General features: G+C 42.4%; 1 protein-coding gene across 1 annotated transcript in view; it reads right to left on the reverse strand.

Annotated features, from left to right (window-relative positions):
• The window catches only part of GUCY1A2 (guanylate cyclase 1 soluble subunit alpha 2), a 245,169-nt gene that overhangs the window by 211,216 nt on the left and 21,380 nt on the right, over positions 1–12,573 (reverse strand). Inside the window, exons 3-4 of the mRNA XM_081952009.1 lie at positions 5,596–5,717; positions 340–1,058 (exon numbers count right to left, since the gene is read on the reverse strand). Of these exons, the coding sequence (XP_081808135.1) occupies positions 340–1,058; positions 5,596–5,717 (841 nt within the window). The remainder of the gene's footprint in view (positions 1–339; positions 1,059–5,595; positions 5,718–12,573) is intronic.

Consider the following 12,573-nt stretch of genomic DNA (forward strand, 5'->3'; position numbering starts at 1 on the left):
CAATCCTGATGGGGCTCAAGGTTGACTCAGGCTTCCATCCTTCTGAAGTCAGTAAAATGAGAATTGTTGGGGGCAATATGCTGATATTCTAAACTGCCCAGAGGGTGCTTTAAAGCACAATGGGACAATGTCTAAATGCTATTGCTATGTGCAAATCTGTGAATGTTGCACTCAGAAGACAGCATGAAGACATCTGTTCCCACTTTACCTTCTGCTTTGTGACCAGACTCCATTCATCCTTCATCTTAGCAGTAGCTCTTACTCCCACCATTAAAACTGCTAGACATTTCTGTGATTTACCAAAACGGCATTCCTCCAAGAAGAAAACAGCATTCTTACCTTGTCTTTATTTTCAGAGCCAGAGGCTTCAAGTTTGGTTCGGATCACAAAAGGGGTGGACAGTCTCAGAAGGACACGTTCAAACACGGCTGCAATCTTAGGAGAAACAATTTCAAAGCAGTCCTGGAACTTCAACGTCTTATGAGCCTCACACTTCAGCTGCTTCCTCAGTCCTTCACCCAGCTGCAGGACCAACATGCTGGGATCAAACATCAGATGGAAAGGAAAAGCACGGCAGAAGGTGTTAATGCTTATCCTCAGATCTGAGGGGGATTGAGATGTCCCCAGAGGAAGCGCTTTTGTGATCTTTGCGTTTTCACGCTCTTTGATAATAAAAGTGAGACAGCTGCAGTTGCCTGGGTTTAGGTCCTCGGAACATAGCTTATCATTTACTATCTGTTCCACTTCAACGTCCAGTTGGTAGATCTTCCTTGCTGCTGCCTTCACCATACCCATCATGGCAAACCCAACAATCTGATGGGGATGGAAGTAGTGAAGCATAAGTTTGCCTTCCGGGAGCTCTTTGCATAGGAAAGAAGGAGATTCTGAAGTGACCTGCTTCCCAAATGAAGTCCTTATGTGCTCCAGCAAAGCATCAAAGCCGTTAAAAAAATCTTGCAAGGTGCCACCCACAGCTCGAAGAACTCTCTCATTCTCATTGAAGCAGATGTTGAAGAATTCGGCCCCAAATTTCTCTTGTAGCTCCTCAAACTTTAAACCTGGAATAGGCATAAGACAGTATGAAATCACAGCGTCAATGATCCTAGGAGAGGCAAACGTTTGGGAAGAGGCATCAATCTGGTAAGCTAGTGATAGACCCGTGATGGCGAACCTATGGCATGCGGAACCATTTCTGACAGGTGTTACCCTGTCAGCTCCAGCGCGCATGTGTGTGCTGGCCAGCTGATTTTTGGGCTTCATTTTTGACCATTTTTTGCACTCTGAAGGCTTCCCTAAAACCTTCAGAAGCTGAAACATCGCCCAACATCCAAACCGGAAGTTTGTTAACTGACTTCCGGGTTGTGCATTGGGCTGTTTTTCACCCTCGGGAGGCTTCAGGGAAGCTCTTGAAGCCTCCGGAGGGAGAAAAACAGCCAAATGGGCAACCCAGATGTCCATTCCCGAACTTCTTGTTTGTGTGTTGGGCCATTTTTCACCCTCCCCAGACTCCTAGAAAGCCTCTGTAGCCTGGGGAGGGCAAAAACAGACGTACTAGGCCCACCAGAAGGCGGAAAACAGCCTGTTTCCAGCCTCCAGAGGGCCTCTGGGGTGGGGGAGGTCTTTTTTGCCCTCCCCAGGCTCCTAGAAAGCCTCTGGAACCTGGGGAGGTTGAATAACGGACCTACCAGGTCCAGTGGAATTTGGAAAGTGGGCCATTTCCAGGCTCTGGAGGGGTGGAGGAGGCCGTTTATGCCCTCCCCAAGCTCCAAGAAAGCCATGGGCGCATGCGCGTTGGGCAGCGAGGGAGAGTCACACATGCATGTGCAGGGTCATGGCATGGGGGGACATTAAAGTATGGGGGTGGGCATGTGAGCGCAGGCGTACTTTGGCAGCCCAGGCAAAAAAGGTTTGCCATTCCTGTGATTGACCTTTGGGAGGAGAGTCTAGCTCAGGGATGTCAAACTCAATTTCATTGAGGGCTGCATCAGGCTTGTGTTGACCTTGGGGGGGTAGGTGTGGCCAGAGGGGGCATGGTCAGCTTGACGTCGCTCATATCAGGGGGGCCTGTGCTGGCCCAAGCACTCTGCCAGCAAAAGTGGGCTCCTGAGCTCCGTTTTCAGCTGCCACGGCCTCCTGCCGGCGCAAAGGGAGATCAGGAGGGCTGCGCGTGGCTCTCTTGAGCTCCGTTTTTGCTGGCAGAGGCACTGCAGGTCAGTCTTTTACTGTTTTCAGGGCAGCTCCATGGGCTAGATCTAAGCACCGCATGGGCTGAATCCAGCCCCCAGGCCTTGAGCTTGACATCCCTGCTCTAACTGTATAGAAATTTTTCAAATAATGGGACATTTAAAATGAGTAACTACCCAGACATATTACAGAACTTGTAGGCCCCAAATGGATGTAGTTAGATGGCCCCAGCTTTATTCACAGAATGAATAAAATGGGGTATGCAAGCAGTTATTGTGAGAGTTGGCTTTTGAAGTGGGAAATAGTCAAAAGTGAATAGCAATCACGTACGTACAGCATCTTAAAAAGACCGCATCTCTGATATATTCAAAACAGGAAGCAGAAATCAACATTGAAACAAATTAGTGATTAATATAATGAATAAAGCTAGTATTTGTTGCATTTAGCCATTGCAGATTAGAGTCCTTAGAGGTACTGGAAAACACGCAATCCCAAATGCATAGTTCTCTGGATGTTCAAAATAGGAAATGCAAACATTTTTCTCACCATGAAAATAATGCTGTAAAAGATAGGCCATTGATTTTCCATGTACAAGTATTCCAATAAAAATATTTCAGTGCATAATTTAGACTATGGCTGAACAGCCTAAATTGTGTTATTATTAATATTAACATCACATTAACAGAGCAATCTAGTATATGTCCACATAATTTATGTTGGCCACTACATGAAATTAAACCATAGTTAACAACATTGAACTTTATGAGGTCAGTTCCTGAATTACAAGCTACCCTTTGCAAACAAAATGTTTTATATGTGTACCAGGCCAGTGGTAATAGCATGTTTATTAATTTTACTATTTAACATACTAAATAGCTTCTTTTAAACTGTATTTCAAAACAAGACTTTACCATCCCATAGTGAGCATTAGTAAGATAAAGATTCATAAATTTATAAAGTTTGCCAGAGTTCTCAGGGTGTGTGTGTGTATTATCCAATATCATCACACAGATGCACCTAATCTAATCTTTTTTGAGCAAAATTTGGAATTATTCACACATCAAAGTTTTACCCATATATGCACAGATTTACAGCAGGGCTTGTGAAACTCCTGAGGCTAAATAAACTAAGTTGATCACTGAAATATTCAATTTCCTTTGCAATATTACTGGAGGGAAAAAGCTTATTAGATCAAAAATTTACTCACTTAAAAATGTAAATGCAGAAGGCAAATAAGCTCCTAAGGTATTTGCAAACAGTGAGAATTTCCTTGGGCAGCTTTCAAAACAATATGAAGTATACAAAGTACAAAGCAATTTATTTGTTGATGTTCTAGTGACTTGTAGATTTCTAGGAAAGCATGATCTGAACAATCAAGAAAACTTAAATCAAGACTTTCAAAAGTATTAGCATTTGTGAAGCTCCAGTGGCATTGCTCTTATTGTCATAAAAAAGTCATTCAGGATGCATTTGGCAATTTATATGGAAAAGCAAATCTGAAGGAAACATCATTCATACTAATACAGGAAATCTAAGGCAGAAGAATAAGTCATTTGGGAGAAAAAACAATTATTGGAAGAGGTTCAATTACTATGAAAAAGTAAGGGCTTAAGAGAGCATGACAGGTAAGGCTCTTCCCTCTTAACCTGAAACACAAAAGAGAAATACCTACTATAAGGATTGAAAGGTGACAAAAGTCAGATTTTTTTTAAAAAAATTTATTTTCTACATGATCTTTTGAGTATTTAGAGCAGGGATTTCAAACTCATGGTCTGCAAGTCAGATGCTTCATAAACTGGCCACGCCCACCCATTTTAGTGATGGGGGGAGGAAGTCATGATACATCATGTGACGACAATGTCATGATGTGATTTGCCACTCCTGATTTAGAGCAACTGCACAGTCTCAGTTAAGGTAGGATGAAGATCAGTTTACTACCACTGATCACTAGACGAATCATCTTAATAGGACAGTAATCCTATTAAGCTGCCTTAACTTTGCTTGAACACATTCAGTAAAGTTCTCACCACCTCCTGTATACATTTCATTCTCAACAGCTGTCATCATGTTGAATCTTTTGTGACAATTCAAAAAGAATGTATCTTCCTATAAACTCAAAATAATTGTTTGCTTCCTGAATTCAAGCACAATAAAGAACTGTGTCAGGCCTGAAGCCATATTTTCTTTTGGGTCTTTGGCCTGCCACACTTTCTATTTTCTATTGTGGTAAAATGGGAGGGGGGATTGCAGGAGTGAGATGCTATGTAGCCATAACAAAATTCTTCCTAGAAAGCCAAGGTCATCCTTTGTCTCTGCACCTCTGCATCTGACCGGAACTGGATGGGTGGAATTGCCAGCATGGCAGTGGAAGATTGGACCATGCGATGGACTTGTGGGAGCAAGATCTTGAACTTTCAACTGGGTGGTGAAAACCGGGAAGCTTTCAGATTCGGATTTTCCCAGATGTGTCAACATGGCTCTTTTAATAAATTGGAACTTTGAGCAATACTTTGCCTTGGACTCTGATTTACTTTTGGATGCTATTTGGAACCCTGACAAACTGGTTATGGAATTCTACTGATTTAAGAGTTGCATCAGTCCCCCTCCCAGTCAACTCTGAAAGAGATGGGTCAAAATGTAATTGATAAATAAACAAAAACCATTTTTCTTAAGTCTAACATCTTTTTGTACTATTTAGCTTCTACTTATTTTGAGGTATTTCTATCACTTAAACATAGTGATAGAAATGCCGAGAAATAAGCATAGTATTTAAAACACATCTGAGAATTCAGAATCTTTAGAAACTATGCTTTTATTAATATAGCCTAAAATTCCATTTTCTTGACTTTTTTTTTTTGCAGGCATGTCATACCACAAGTTATTCATTTATTGGTTTGTATGTTTACTGTTTATTTATTAAATTTATACACCGCCCATCTCATTTTGAAGACTGCGGGTAGTATATAGCAAATTAGTGTTCTATTTGTCATTATTTACCAATCCAGAATCCTTTTCATCTGTGCTATATACTTCTGAGTCATCTGCAAATTTATTATTTCTCTCTACCTCCTCATGCAAGTCATCATTAAAATGAAGTGTACCAAGCACACAATTGATAGTCGTTAACTTTCTTTGAAGAGGACTTGTTGAGAATTAAGTACAATCTCTGAGTCAGCTATGTAGCCACTTAATTGCAATACTATCCAACCCAAATTTATTCAGCCTGCCTGTCAGAATTCCTACATTTAAATTGCTTAATCTGAATGGAAAACAATCTTCTGCTTATCTACCCAGATATTTCCAAGCAAAAGTCAAAGTCTGCAGAATAGGCCGCTGTAAGTAAAAGAAGTGAAATTCAAAACTGTTCTAAACTAACATAAGGGCTATGGGAAATAATAATAATTATAGTACCAAGAATATTTGCTGTACGCTGGAGAATTCCTGAGACATCTTCAGTTTCATCATTGCCAGAATGGTCTGCATAGGAGCATCGGTTGGAAATATTATGGAAATTCTTTTCAGCATCCCTGTAACTAGAAAGAAACATATAATTGGTGGTGTATGATAGCAAAACAAAGACTATCTGAAAGCATCTAAGTGAAACAGCTAAACATTTGAAGCAATCTGAGGAAGAATGACCATTCTTTTTGAAAACATATAATCTAATCAGGGGTGGGCTTCAAAAATTTTAGCAAGGGGTTTTCTGCCTGGTTGCTGGGTGAGCAGGGCCACAGAGGGTATGGCCTAGTCAGCCTCCTGCATCACGGAGGGTTGGGGGGGCATTTTGCCCTCCCCAGGCTCCGGAGGCTTTCCTTGAGCCTCAGGGAGGACAAAAATGGCCTCTCCAGGCTCCAGAGGCCTTCTGGAGGTGGAAACAGGCCTGAAAGGAACTGACTGGTCCAAGATTCACTCTAATGATCCTGGAGTTTATTTTCCTAGAGATGATGTTGCAGATGCCACACAGCCTGATGACCAAGATTCACAGGCAGATATTCCTTCTACCAGTTCTTCACAACCTAATGTTCTGTCTTCGCGAGCCGCAGATGCTGATTCTAGCGACGAAAGTGAGGACGAGGACGAAGAAGCAGAAGAAGAATGGATTGTTGTTCCGAGACATTCCAAGAGGGTCACAAAAGGTATCCCTCCACAACGATATTCGTGGCAACTGACAATTTGTCATTATTTACCAATAATTATTTACCGTTATCTGGACACGTCCGATTCGACCAATCATAGTGATGGAAGACAATGAATCGGTGGTTCTAGGTCCAGACACAGTGACATTCGATATCAAAACACAAAGCAATTAGTTAAACAAGGTTTTGTTAAATTGCAATATGTATCTACACATGATCAAATTGCTGACATGCTCAACAAACCACTTCCAGCAGCTCAACACGAGTACCTGCAAAAGAAGATGTGCCTTATTTGATGATTTAATGACATCAGCTCAACTAGCAAAAGAAGGGGTGTCACTGCGTTAATTGGTTTGCTAGCTATGCTGAGATTTATTGCGCATGCTCACAGTTCTTATCTCACAAATGATTTAGTGCGCCTGCTCATTCACATTCCTTAACTTTCTCTTCTGATCTTCCATTTGCCTGCCAAAGGTGACAGGCACATAGATCTTGCCAAAATGTAGTTAATTGAGTTAGCACTTTTGTATTTTTATTTTCTTTTATATTAAAATGTTTTTATTAGATCTTGCTTCGGGTTTATTTTTGCTTATTCAAAAGTATGCTTCAGGAGAAAGCCACGATCCACGCTTCGTTAATTCAGGGTGGAATCTCCCCCCTAACAGGTTGGGGGGGCATTTTGCCCTCCCCAGGCTCCGGAGGCTTTCCTTGAGCCTCGGGGAGGGCAAAAATGGCCTCTCCAGGCTCCAGAGGCCTTCTGGAGCGGAAACAGGCCTGTTTTCAGCCTTCCCGAACTTCTAGTAGGCCCGTTAGTTGCCCTCCCTGAGCCTTTGTGCATGCCATGCATTTACCTGCATCCAAAACAGGCTGAATGGGGACTCCTGGGAGGGGAGGGTCGGATGTGGCAAGGCCAGCCAGGAGTGAAATTTGGGGTTCTCTAAACTTCACAGAATCTTAGCTAGAGTTTCTCCCAAATCCCTGCAAACCCACAGCAGCCGAACCCTGAAATACAGAGTTTATCAACCTTGACAGCTTGAAGAAGTCAAACTATTCTCCAAGGCACCTGAGGGTAGAACAAGAAGCAATGGGTGGAAACTAATCAAGGAGAGAAGCAACTTAGAACTGAGGAGAAATTTCCTGACAGTTAGAACAATTAATCAGTGGAACAGCTTGCCTCCAGAAGTTGTGAATGCCCCAACACTGGAAGTCTTTAAGAAGATGTTGGATAGCCATCTGTCTGAAATGGTATAGGGTTTTCTGCCTAGGCAGGGGTTTGGACTAGAAGGCCTCCAAGGTCCCTTCCAACTCTACTATTGTATTGTATTGTAAGATATGTGAACATCAAACTCCTAGAGTTCTGAGTGTTGAAGTCCACATATCTTCAAGCTGCAAAGGCTGAGAAAGACTGATCTAATACTTCCATCTTTTTTATGGAAATGGACCAGCAATCAGATGCGACAAGCAAGAAAGCGGAATCTGCAGATCCAAATTTGTCCAGAGATGTGTAACGTTATCTCTCCTTCCTAAAACAGAAAAAGCTTTGTAGTTTCCAAGTACTTGCTTGCAGGTTATCTAACAGGGAAGTTTCTAACCTACATTGATATTCTGAAGAAAATAAAGAAGGAGAAACAAAACCAAACGGGGAATATACGCACATAAATCATCTTAACCCTTGAGATCTAGGAATGTGAACTTCAAAAAAAGAATGGACTCTTTGCTGCAAGTTTCTACCTCTTTTTCTTCCCTATCTGTTCTATACTTGCCATCAAAGTATACGAGCAAGTTTGCAAAGGTGATTCCCTAAACAGCAGCTTCGTCTACTATTCTAGCCTGAGGTACTTCCCTGACGTGTCTGAATTCTTAACTAAGGAGAATTGAAAAGATAGCTTGACTAAAAAGCCCACAAGGATAAATACCTAAATCTTAGGAAACCTCAGAAGCCTGTGCTGAATTTTAACACATGCTTCCAACCTACGGTAACCTGAAGAGAATGCCAAAGGATCAAGGGCACTTGCATAATTGGAAACCACAAGTATTGCTTGATTGCTCAATTGCTTGATCAATATAGCTCCACTCCTTGATCAATTCAGCTCCCCTGCTTAATCAATACAGCTCTGGCAGGTGTCTCATCCATACAACATTGCAGTGAGAGCCAGCAGTAGCTGTTGGATCCAATTCTACCATTAAGCAGTAAAACCATCACCTCCGACTGCAGACATTTGGCCATCTTTCCAAAAAAGGATTTATTGTTATTGTGAGTATACTGCAGTATATAGTGGTCGGTACTCTGAAATTTTCTGCCTCATGTGGCAAAGTAATTTGGCGAGCTCTGAGTATTATGAATATCTTCGGCTGGGGAGAGAAATGGTGACAAATAATAGGCAGTCAATGCAGACTAGGGAAAACAAAAATAGGCACAATGGGATTGTGCCAAGTAGTTTTATGAAGCAGCTGTTGCTTGATCGTATTATATATGGAAGCTGCCTGTTACTCAGTTGAATCTAAATATTGGTGTGACTGAACAATCTTTTATGGCTTTGCTTGAAAGTCGATCAATGAGTTTCTAGTGCAAAGGGGATTTGAACCAGGGTGTCCCCAGTCATAACCCAACACTTTAGCTACCATGCCATGCTGGCTAGACTACCATGCTAGGCTTGTAAAACGAAAGGAAGACACATCTCAGCAATTTCATAAGTATGTCAAAGGCTTCCAGTGCACAAGATTCAAAGTTTAATTCTTTTATTTTTAATTAATGAAAGAATAGGTAGCAGCCAGTAGTGAAAAGACACATACGTAATGCTGGAAAGTTGTTTTTAGTCACAACATATAAATACTGGACACATTTAGCCATTCATCTGGTGCCTTACCAGGCAACTGTTTATAGTTTTCAGTAGCCTACCTCTATCTGTTGCCCTATAGATATGTTAGAAATAAGAGCCCCAAACGCTATGGTGAAGACAAAACAATGTGGGAAATGTAATCCAAAACAAACAGGAAAAAGAAAATTGCAACACATTGACTTAATAATAACTTTTATATTTATTTTCTTTTATTTTTCCAGTTTATACAGCCACTCATCTCAAATCGCTCTTGAATATGTATATCATCATAAAATCATATAAAACCAGATTACAGATACAACACAATCTCTCTCTTTCTCTCTAGATCAGGTGAGAAAATTATAATCCATAGATATTAACATAACCAGGAAACAGAGCCGTTAGCCCACTGGGAACTCAGGGTTTTTTTAAATTTCACTTTATGTTTTTATTATTATTTATTCTCATTTGCATGGAGCACCATGGGTGAGGATGCTGAGTTGGAGGCAGTGAAAAAATTCATTTTTTTTACTACCGGTTCTGTGGGTGTGGTTTGGTGGGCATGGCAGGGGAAGGATACTGCAAAATCTCCATTCCCTCCCCACTCTGGGGCCAGCCAGAGGAGGTATTTGCCGGTTCTCCGAACTACTCAAAATTTCCACTACCGGTTCTCTAGAACCTGTCAGAACCTGTTGAATTTCACCCCTGGTTGGAGGTTAGCAAGCCCACATTTGAGATCCAAGTCCTGCTGCATGGCGTGGTGAGCTCCCCTCATTTGCTCAAGCTCCTTGATGGGGACCTAAAAGGAGCCTACATGGGCATCCCCCAGACCACAGTGATATGACCAGCTAATCTGGAAGTGCCTTAAATGGTGCCTCCAACACTAATGGGAGGGAGGGGAGAATCATTTGTATCACTTATCATGTGGTCACTTAACGTCTAAAACCATAAAGGTGTTACCTCCAGGGAAAAATATCAGTCAGTTAAACCTATCCTCCAGATGTTCAATTAAAGAAGATAGTCTTTTACCTACTTCTAGAACAGCAAGATTTAGAAACAGCATTTTTAGAAACACAAAAAAATAATGGAATTCTATAACAGAATTCCAAACAATTAAAATTCTAAAGCATCAGAAAAAAATTCTCTACGTATTGATTTTAATTTAATTTAATTTAATTTAATGCTTCTAGACCGCCCCCTCTCCCGAAAGGGACTCGGGGCGGTGTACAGTTCATACAAAATATATCAGATACAATAAAATTAAGTATGTACAGTTGACAGTTGACATGGAGGAGGTTAGAATGACATTAAAAGAACTGTACAAAGCAGATTAAAAGTTCAAACCCCTAAAAACAAATACAGTGAATTAAAAAACCCCTAAAATAACCAGATATAGTGCGTTTGCCAGGAGGGACAGTTGAATTATGCCAGGCCTGCTAATCGGAACAGGTGAGTCTTCAGTTTTTGCCGGAAGGAGCGGAGGTCAGAAGTGGTTCTAATGTCGGGGGGGAGGTCATTCCAGAGGGTTGGGCCCATCACAGAGAAGGCCCTACTCCTCGGTGTCGCCCGCCGGCATTGTCCAGTGGATGGCACCAGGAGAAGTCCCTCCCTGTGTGAGCGTATTGGCCGCAGGGATGTATGTGGGAGGATGCGATCCCGCAAGTAACTAGGTCCCGTGCCATGGAGCGCTTTAAAGATGGTAATCAGCACCTTGAAACGCACCCGGAAAACCACAGGCAGCCAATGCAGCTCGCGCAGGAGAGGTGTTATGTGGGAGTACCTCGTACTCCCCATCACAGCCCGCGCGGCTGCATTCTGAACTAACTGCAGTCTCCGGGCGCGTCCCAAGGGCAGCCCCATGTAGAGAGCGTTGCAGTAATCCAGGCGGGACGTCACCAGCGCATGAGTGACCGTGCGTAGGGCATCCCGGTCCAGTAGGGGGCGCAATTGGCGCACCAGGCGAACCTGGTGGAACGCCCCCCTTGCCACGGCCGCCACATGGTCATCCATTGACAGCCGGGCATCAAGGAGGACGCCCAAATTGCGCGCCCGTTCCACAGGGGGCAATTGCTCGCCCCCTATGGCCAGCGATGGAATCAGCTGGCTGAATCGAGGTGCCGGTAGCCACAGCCACTCAGTCTTGGAGGGGTTGAGTTTAAGTCTGTTGTCCCCCATCCAGACCCCGACGGCCTCCAAACACCGGGACATTACTTCGACAGCCTCGTTGGGGTGGTTTGGAGTTGAAATATACAGCTGAGTATCATCAGCGTAGAGGTGATACTCAACCCCAAAACCACGGATGATCTCACCCAGCGGCTTTACAGCTTCACGGGACTTTACAGCTTCACGGGATGGGAAGATTCTATTTTAAGGAGATTGTCCTGAGAATCTGAGGACTTTAAGCAAGAAGGGCTCTATAAAGCAGTACTCTGATTTGTATCCAAACATTTACTACTAGCTCCTGCAAAGTGATCGTGATTCTGTTGAACTTGGAGAGATCTGTCAATAATTGGGCATTTGTGTTTTAGGTGAGCTATGATTTCTGGGTAGTCTTTGAAAGTTGTCCTAAATTTGGATAGTGAACCTATGGCATGCATGCCAAAGGTAGCACGCAGAGCCCTCTCTGTGGGCACACGCGCCATTGCCCCAGCTCAGCCAGCTAGTTGTTGGGTTTCCGAGGTTCACATGTGCACCAGCCAGCTGGTTCTCGGGTTTCTGGGGCGCACCTTCCGGTTTGGCCACTCTGTGCCTAAAAGGTTCGCCATCACTATCCTAAATAAACAACACAGCCAAGCCACCAAAAGACAACACATCTGTAACTTTGCCAAAACTCCCGTTATGATAAGGTATCTATTGAATGAGTTGCAATTATTGAATATATTGCTGCAACTTTCTTGGTTGTTCATTTATTGAAAGATCTTGGCAAGTTACTGTAAAAAGAAGTAGATAGAGCAGGTGATCATTTTCTCTAAACTAGATTGCAAATAGGTTTTAGGAAAGATAATATTTTTCAAAGCTTACGTTAACATGAATATTATTCCCTCCTATTACTTGTGGCCTGCAACAAGAAAGGAAAATGTATGTGGCATTTTATTCCCTTCATTTTTCTGCTAGCCACCGCTGTCCAACAATTCCAGTAAGATTGAAAGGGAAGATTACAACAATATATGAAATCCAACCCACAAAAGAATTTAGAAGTTAAAAGGGCATTTTTGCCCTTTGAGCCTCCCTGAAATATTTTGAACCTAAGCGGTACAAATCGGATGGCATGACTTCTTAGTACACAGTTCTCTGCATACAAAAGAACTACAAAGGAGCACAAAATAGAACAAAAAGAAAGATGGGGTAGAAAGAAGGGCGGTCTCCTTAAACTTTTGCATCAAGGAACTCATTCAGAGTTTTTAAACGTTGAATTGCCAGAATTCCTACTCCTA

The sequence above is a fragment of the Natrix helvetica genome (genome assembly GCF_964273705.1).
Source record: "Natrix helvetica genome assembly, chromosome: 4".
NCBI classification, from domain to species: domain Eukaryota; kingdom Metazoa; phylum Chordata; class Lepidosauria; order Squamata; family Natricidae; genus Natrix; species Natrix helvetica.